General features: G+C 36.6%; 1 protein-coding gene across 1 annotated transcript; it reads left to right on the top strand.

The window, feature by feature from the left end:
• The first annotated feature begins 10 nt into the window (after positions 1 to 10).
• Positions 11 to 7,571, top strand: morn4 (MORN repeat containing 4). The gene is made up of 5 exons (XM_028007546.1): positions 11 to 94; positions 1,390 to 1,463; positions 4,219 to 4,333; positions 4,410 to 4,519; positions 4,614 to 7,571. The coding sequence occupies exons 2-5, from the start codon at positions 1,397 to 1,399 to the stop codon at positions 4,760 to 4,762; spliced, it is 441 nt and encodes a 146-aa protein (XP_027863347.1). The 5' UTR covers positions 11 to 94; positions 1,390 to 1,396; the 3' UTR covers positions 4,763 to 7,571.
• Positions 7,572 to 9,386: the final 1,815 nt, after the last annotated feature.

The raw sequence follows: 9,386 nt of genomic DNA, 5'->3' as shown, positions 1-9,386 counted from the left end.
ATCTCTTTTATCAGCCGGTGTTTTCATTTATTTACGCCCCTCCTGTCGTACACGGTGGTTTAGATGCTTCAGAGAGAACAGGCTTTGAGTGAAGGTAAATAGAGACTTACCTTTAGGTGCCTAGCCTCTGTGCCTCCTACAGTCACAGAGAAAGATAGAAAGCTGTAAATATGAGCTTTATTAAAATTTGAATAGGCTAGGATTTTATTAAAGACGAGGGCATTTGCAGCAACACCTAGCTACACAGGGTTGCATTGATCGAAACAGATTGACAGCTTTAGCTAGATAGTTTTAATATTGCGTGGGAACAATTTTGTCTTTGTGTGATTAATTATTTATCTGATGGCGGCCGCTAGGGTGAAATTACCCTTGACTGTCGTCCCGCAAGGCATTTATTTGTTTTAAAAATGAAATCTCTGTTATAAGAGGTGGATTATGCTGTAATGTGGTTTGCTAACGTGCATTTGTATAGTCACTGGTCCTGTGTGCAGCTTTCAGCTTTGGAAAAGGGATACCGCCTCAGCGTTTGCTTTACAAAAGCTACTCTGTGCATTCAAGAGTTGCAAGAACAGGTGCTAAGGTGTCTTCATCCTTTTAATATAAGGACTCAGATCGATTTGGCATGCACGCCTTAGTAGCTAGTTGGCATATATATATATATATACACACACCCTTTATAGATTTGTTGTATTTTAGATTTTGTAATTAATAGTATTATCACCTACAGTGAAATTTCTCTAAAAACAGTGAGATAGCCCTTAAATGTAGCAAGAATCTAAATTGAATACAAATTTCACTTTGACTGGCTGGCTAGTCTTGTAAAGCTAAATTATTTTTACAACCCCTAATCCACAGGTGTCAAACTCCAGTCCTCAAGGGCCGCTGTCCTGCAGTTTTTAGATGTGCCACAGGTACAAAACACCGGAATGAAATGGCTTAATTACCAGCTCTGGAAAACTGTAGATAAGTTCTCCAGAGCCTAATTATTCTGTTCAGGTGGTGCAGCAGAGGCACATCTAAAGGTTGCCGGACACCGGCCCTTGAGGACTGGAGTTCGACACCCCCGCGTAATCTCTATCGACTGAATGTGACAAATAGCAAAAGAAAAAACACAACTTTTTGTTAAGTCCATCTGTATCTTTTCTCTCTGAGAAAATAGCACCATGAAGGTTGAGCCATATCAAAATACCACTTCTGCGTATGACTATTGTCAGTTTGACCTTTATTGTTCTTTTTTTTAAAAGAGCTTTGTAAAAAAAGAAAACAGACCATTTGTCCTAAAGAAACAGCAAGGCAAAAAATCTCATAATAGTTGTACTTTAGTAATCAGTTTTACACCGCTAAGAAGTAGTTCTTATCCAATGGGGTGCATTTGTGTCTTTTAAATAGGAAGACCATGACTTTGACCAGAGGATCTTTTACTTATGCCAGTGGAGAGGAGTACCACGGCGAGTGGAAAGAAGGTGAGACAATCCCTTCTCACAGTCCTGCAGAAATTCAACATTAAACCTGCTTTCTTAACAAAACTGAAATAAGTCGGTTGTGTCATCGGTTTTAATGGTGTTAACTATAGAACTTTAGAAAGTATTTATTTACATGTTATTACAGATGACCATTCTCAGATTTTAGTATTACTAATAAGCTTGCTAATTGAGCAGAATACTATACCTTTTTTGGCATTCTGCTGTTTATAGTGTAAAACAAAAATAGTACATTGATGTTAGCTGGTTTATCTGTCAGCTAACTAACTGATAAACTCATCATCAGATGCAAACAGAAGACATGCTGGTCATAGTTTGCCGCTTGTAGTTTTAAAACAGTGTTACCTTTAAAAGAAAGAAAATGGCTACAATATTTTCAAATTTCCACATTTTCTTTATTTTCTTCTGTAATTACGAGTAACAGTTTGTGGAAAGTCAGTAATGCATTACTTTGTGCTCTATACAGCTACAGGAACAGTGTGGTGGAAAATGTATCAGTTTTGAAACTGTTGCTTTCTAAAAACCTTATGGACTAACTGGCTGAAGAACTTTGTCCTAAAACACTTGACCAGAAACATGTAGTAGTTTTCTAGGTCTTTTAAACTTAAGCAACACCCTGATTGGTTCTTTTTCAGGCTTAACGTTTTTAATTTAGTCAGTTTTCATACCTGGGGAAGATGATGATGACACTTATATGCTTAAAGCCTCTCACATGCACATCCACTTATAGGTTCAAGCTATTTATATAAATCCCAATTAGCTGCCATTGGTCACCCCGAGTGCAAGCAAATCCTCTTTTCACCTGACTATAGAGTGGGAGTGTTTGGGAGTTTGAAGAGAGTCCTAAAAAGAAAGCCAGTCAATTAATTTACACATACACACTTTTGTCCATTTCTTCTGCTTATTCTTTACCTGTATTTTTTTAAGGAGTAAGAATTATCATCTTTTTACACCAGATTCAGTTTACCTATTAGATTTAATGTTGCATTGTAGCCAAGTTGTAAATGATTCATTACTGAATCACTAAGTGGAAGTAAACTCCATTTCTTGTGTCCTAGCAGGGGTCCTTCAGTGGAAATCAGTGCAAGCATGCAGGATTAGACTGCAATAAGTCCCACCTACACAGTCAGCAGATGGGACTCCTAATTTAGTTGTAAACCTTTATCTCAAAGGAGGTGGGGAAAGGTTGTTTATATCCAAGAAATAAAATTGAGAAAAAAAAAAACTGTTCCCTTTCTTTATTACAAACTTATTTTAATAAAACACACAAACATGTCTATTCAGGCAAAATGCAGTCTAACAAATTACTTAAATACAGTATTGTAGTGTATTTTGCAAGGTAGCGTAATCCTTAAAGCTTTTTCAGTTTAAATATGTTTTTATGGGATTTAATGTGATGGCCCAACACAAATTGGTGCTTTTTTTTACAGGCGAAAAGTTTAAAAGATTGGGGTGCATTTGTATTCAGTCTCCTTAACTCAAATATCACTAAATAAAACCCATTGATATCAGTTCTCTTCAGAAGTCACCGATTTAGTGAATACTGTCCTGTTTTGTGTGACTTAATTTGAGTATAAGTACAGCTTTTCTGTGAACTCTTCAAAGGTCATAGCATCATCATGAAGACAAAGAAACTTATCAGACAGGTCAGAGTTAAAATTACGTAGAGGTTCAAATTGATTCAATGTTATAAAACAATATTTCAGCCATTCTAAACTTCACAGACCACTGTGTAATCCATTGTCTGGTGTGAGAATAGCAGAAGTGTAAAGACATGGTTGCCCACTTACCCAATACAGCAGGAAAGGAGAGTGTTCAGCAGGGAAGCAGGGAAGTGGTCCATGGATGAAGCTACAGAGAGCCAGGTTTCAGGGCAAATCTGTTGACTCAACAACTATTAGGTTTTGCACTCCACATAAGCTGTGTTTATGGAAGAGAGCCAAGAAAACTTGGAATTGTTGAAAAAAGGCTACGAAACAATTACACTTGCAGTTCTCTACAAGTCATGTAGGAGACACAGAAAATGGGTGAAAGTAAGTGACAGATGATGATAAAGTTGAGCTTTCTGCAAAATACATACAAACTCTACTGGTGGAGAAAAAATCTTGTCATCCCCACTGTTAAACCTGGTGACAGCATCTTGCTCTCAGGACTCTTAAAGCTGTAGGAACAGGGAATCTGGTCAGATTTGTTTAGAAGATGAATACAAGGCACTAATGGAAGAAAACCTGTTAGAAGATTCAAAGGAGTTCAGACTAAGATAGTTTTATGTTACAGTAGCATTAAACATATAGAGCTACAATAGAATGGCTCAGGTAGGAACATATGGCCCAGTAAAAGAATGGTACCAAATCCAATTGAGGATCTTTGGCAAGACTTATAAACAGATAACTACATTGATAGTCATAGGTGCTCTACAATAATTTTGGCCTGGCCTTGCATAAATAACACTGCCTTGCAAACAAGAAATGGTCAAATGACTTGCAGTAGTAATCAAAAGTTGGCTGTAGAAAGTATTCACTCAAGAGGGGCTTAATTCATACACACCACACACTTTACAGATCACATTGAAATGTAAACTGATCTGTACACTATTACTTTCATTTCATGTCACAACAATGCTCTGCTTTGTGTTGGTCCATTACATAAAATACCAATAAAACGTAATAGTAACAGCAAAATGTGTCTCATTGATAGCTATTCCAGTCATTAAGCAGTATATGGTTCATTATTCTAGGTCGGCGACATGGCCTAGGCCAGCTCAAGTTTCAGGATGGAACATGCTACACTGGCCAGTTTGAGAATGGACTCTTTCACGGTTCGGGTGTGCTGCTTTTTACAGACGGATCCCGGTGTGTAGAGAAATGATAGTTAAACCCTCACAAAGGTTACAAAAGACAACCTGGTCACATTTTTTTGTCATGACAGGTACGAAGGAGAATTTGCTCACGGAAAGTTTCAAGGTTCAGGAATCTTTAGTCGATTCGATGGCATGAAGTTTGAAGGAGAATTCAAAGATGGCCGTGTTGAGGGATATGGTAAGTGCATAACACCGCTCTAACAGCAAATCGATTGGAATGTCAATATTGTGTGCCTGTGGTTGGTTATAGTCCAGTGTATCTGTGTCTGCAGGGCTATTGACGTTCCCTGATGGAACTCATGGTGCTCCACGAAATGAGGGCTTGTTTCAAAACCACAAGCTGCAGAAAAGGGAGAAGTGTCCTGGAGTGGTGCAGCGTGCTCAGGCCTCAGCCTCCAGCGCTCACAGCCTGGCGCTATGACTGCCTCAGACCATAAAGGTGTTAGGACTAAACTTTCAGCACCTTCCAGATGGGCCTTAAGGGTGAACACTCTCTTTCACAACCTCTCTTTGTCTGGTTTTTACCATTTCTTTGTCTGCTTGTCCACACTTAAAGTGACTTAAGGGAAATGCATTTGAACATTTTTGGATGACTTTCTATGAAATGAAGAACTTCGTGAAGCACACCTTCAAGTAATGTAAGCAGGGAAAGCTGCTGTCTTTCATATTGACATCAGACCATAAAATGTGTCTGTTTCTTTCTATAGCCAATCATTTTGCTGCTGATTAGAGAAATTACTTTTTTAAAATACTGTTTTTATTAGAATAGCTTAAAATTTAGTAAAAGAAAAAAAAAGGAAAACTCAAGGCTGCGTGTTAAAAAAAAGAATGTACATATTTAACTATTCACATTTGCCTTAAAGATATTTTCACACAATCACATGCTTGTTCATAAAATAATCAGATGATGAACAACACCTTCTCCTCACATTCTCACTGCATGACTTTGCCTTGAGGTACCTATCAGTTTAAGGAGTTGAAAGTCTGATTAAGGATGGTTTTAACTCTGTCATTTGCAAGTCTTCTTCTTGATGATTATTATTATTGGGAAAGAAGATCACCATGACTCCACATTTGTACAACATGTTAGAATCATTCAGTGGAGCTCAGAGGTTTACATACGGTCATCATCAGCATGAATTCAGGGACGTATGATCGTCCAACAAACAAACAATTTCAATGAATTTGAGAAACCAGAGTTGGATAAAGAATATTGAATTTATTGTTGTGGGTTTTCTCTGCTGAAAACAGAATAAAAATAATACACACATTTACCCCATTAATATTTACTCAGCTATATCCTAGTTTGTTAAAGGGGAAACATAAATATATATATATTTTTTCATCAGCAAACTCTTGGTGCAATTCTGGCTGGATGTTTGACTCCTTCTATCAAACATGGAAGAGTTTGTTTAAATCATGTGGTTTTCTGGCAACCACTCTGTACTCACAGTGTATGGATTTTTGTGAAACGTTTAACCTGCTTTATTAGTTTCCAAAGCCAGTTTTGTTTTTTTATTTGGAATCAAAACAAAAATGCATAAAGCAGGTGAACATTTAGCTTTTGAATCAGTCCCTATTTCATAATGACAATTTGTAAGCTTTTCTGCAACTTGTTGAAGGACAATTTTCCAAATGTTAGTGGGATTATATGTATACTTTTAATCCTGTAGAGAAAGTTTACATTAAATTCAAACTTGCCCAAGTTCTTGTTTTAAAATTCATTGTCGTCATTTGTTGTATCATTGTATTGTTGCAACTAGGTGTGTCATGATAACAAATTTTGCTAGATGATAAATTATCCCAGAAGTTTTTACCATAAACGATAATATTGTTCTGAGACCATTTACAAGAGATATAGTGAAAATACCATAAAAATGCAAGAGCACATTCTCAAAGATCAACAAACTTTAAATTTTAATAAACACAGGAATTCAAAGACATTTTAAATATTGAAAATAAATAAACCAAGCAACAGAAACAACAAATGAAATTATTTATGAAGTCTCTCTAAAAATGGGGCCTATTTGAAACCAATGCAGCAGGCTGAAGATTTTTGTCATCCAGTTTTTGGTAGAAAGTGAGAGAGAAAAGAGAAAACAATAAGTCATGCAAATGGAAATTATTGAGTTTGTTTTAATTTATCTTGGGATTAATTGATTGATTGCTTATTGTGACAAGCCTAGTTGCAACATGGAAAAAGAGTGGCCCTACTGCATCATTAAAAGCCCAACAATTAATCTGATGCACATTCTGATGGTGACTGAATGTAACTTTCTCACCAGCACCTTGTGTTGAATCTATGGATCTAGATAATTTAGGCAGCTAAATGAAAAAAAATGTATGTACTTGTTTATTAATGTGTGTAAGGTGTATAAATATCAATTGTATCTAACTGTATCAATTTTAATTTTAAGCAGTCTGAATTAGTGGAAAATTGTGTTTTTATCATGTTTGATATTTTGACACATAATTTATTACAGCTGATCACAGCTATTATGTGTTCTGTATACTTGAATGTTTAACAGGCCTTACAACACATCAGTAGACATTATTTATTCTAGTGTTGCCTCCAAAACTTCAACCAAAAACAACCATGTCATATAAGAAGTATGAAAACCTGAAATGGTCAGTAGTGCAAACAAACAGGCCTTAGAGTTGGATAGTAAAGACAAATCAATGAGAATTTCAACTGGAATTTAAGTACATATGAACAAAAACTGACCCATTGATTAAACAAGGAAATATTTGGTTTCAGTTATTTCTGAAGTCAGATTAGAAAGTTTTACATTTTCACTGCTACATTCTGTGAAAAAAGAATTGATTGATTCTCTTGATTCTCAAGCTTGACATTATGTGAAGTTGTCATAATGTGTTATGAGACTTAAAAGAGACTTAAAAACAGATACTCTGACCTGTTTTGGTATCAGTAACACTATTTTGGTGCACATTTAAAGTATGCTGCATGTGTAAATGGATTTGTTCCCTCCCCAACTGATCTCACAAGAGTCATGCTTCCATTTCCATCTGGAAACAAATGGTGCTTTACAAATGTGCCTGTCCACAATTTGATTTGCCTGGTAAAATAAAAATATCTTGTTGCCATGGTGTTACCTTTTTGAGGATTGTTACCATGTGGTCTTTAAATAAAGCATCCACTGATTTCCTGGAATTCGTCTGGTTATGTATCATGGAGGCGTATTTAATAAAGGGTGTATTGTAAAAAGAAACATTTTTTCTCACCGAGTTTTTGATCTTTGTTCGAGAAAGCAACAAAACATCAATTATTGGTCAGTGCTGAGCTCTAGCACAGGAGCTGGATTATGAATTAGGGACTGAAAAAACCTCAATATTTCATGGATAAACAGGTTTCTCTGAATTTTGGCTGCATCACAGTGAGAAAGTTTCCCCATCCCCCTCTCAATAAAATCAGCTCACAGCAGCATGCAACTTATACATCAGATGAATTGCAAGGGAGAAACCTAAAAATGTCAAGCACTTAGGAGCTCTGTAGATAAGAATGAATTTTTGTCAGGTGCTTTTCTTCGCTAATGTGTTGTTGGGTCTCAGTTTTAGAGTTATATAGACTTGAAGAACTATCTGATTCCTAACCCTCTGTTGTAGGTGGTTTGTGTTCCCTCTCTCCTTGACAGTTAGAACAGTCTTGTCTGGAACAGGAAATACTGCGTGGGGCTGATAATGAAAATGAATAGTTTGCACACATCACATACAGCCGTGGTTGAAACAAACCTCTCTTTCAACGGCAGGTTTGGTTCTGTTAGGTGTCAGAATAAAATAAAAATGATCTGGGCTTATTTATTTCATCTTATCTTGAGTATGTAAAACACATTTTAACTATAATTAAAATATATATTTTCAAACAAAAGTAATATTTCCTTTCTATTGTTTTATTATCTATTGATAGATAGTTCTCAGTACTTATCAGAACAAACTTTTAGGTAAAAATGTAAGAAGTATCACATTTAAATCTTTTAAGGGTATGACCAACTTATCAAGTAGACCAGCTCCAATGTTTCAGTTCCTGCAGGTTTTCCACTGTCTTGCTCATGTAATTATAGTTAATTTATCAACATTTAGTCATATGGTAGGACAGAGGTACAAGACACAGTACACTGGATCTTTCTTGGACCTTTGGAGGATTTTTTGGGCCCTATGCCAAGAGTAGACCATGGGGAAGACAAAAACTCACTTCAGAGACATTTGATACCTTTTGGCATGCAAACCAGACTGAGCTAGAGAGAAATGCGGGGGAGAAAGATGCCTGCCTTTTCCTTAGCTCTGTTAGGTCTGTGACACAATCTTGGATAAGTAGGAGACAGTGGTTAAGAAATTAAAGAGGCAACATTGAAGTTGACAGAAAATGTACACAAACTGTGCTGTATCTGCTATCACCAATAGACTTTAAGCAGTTGGTCATAATAACTCCACCCGATTGGGCTGAAAAGATGTCCTCAAGTATAAAAGGAGCACACGTCCTTCAAACTTGGGGAAACCCTTTCAGAGCTTTGGTCAAATCACTGAGGAATTTCGAAAAACACATAACTTAATCAAATAAGCAACAAAAGCAGATAAGGCACAAGAACAATGTGGCTTGAGTAATCTGAGAAACACAACTTCCCATTGCATTTCAATAAAAAAACCTCTCAGACAAAGATTGGTAAGCCCCAAACAGTCACACTTTTTGATATGGATTATACGGTTGAGTTGCCCATGGCAGCAATTGAAGGGTGTCACACAAGCACCAGGTGAAACTGCAGAACGTAACATTGGCTAAACAAACAAGCAAGACACAGACAAGACGGCTCCACTTGTTAAGATTCAGGTTTCCACCCACACCTCACCAGTTACACTTTTTGAAAGACATTCACATTTTAGAGAGTATAAAGGAAACGGTTTACATTAAAAATGAAGAAACAATGTTAAACAGAAAAATGCCTTTGGGTTCTGTCTTTCAAACACCTACTACTGGACAACCATGACTCTTCATCTATAGGTGGCCTCATAGCCATTCATGCTTTGAATCG

Source organism: Xiphophorus couchianus, chromosome 22, assembly GCF_001444195.1.
Source record: "Xiphophorus couchianus chromosome 22, X_couchianus-1.0, whole genome shotgun sequence".
NCBI classification, from domain to species: Eukaryota; Metazoa; Chordata; class Actinopteri; order Cyprinodontiformes; family Poeciliidae; genus Xiphophorus; species Xiphophorus couchianus.
The sequence above is the reverse complement of the archived record's forward strand: the minus strand, read 5'-3'. Positions and strand labels throughout refer to the sequence as shown.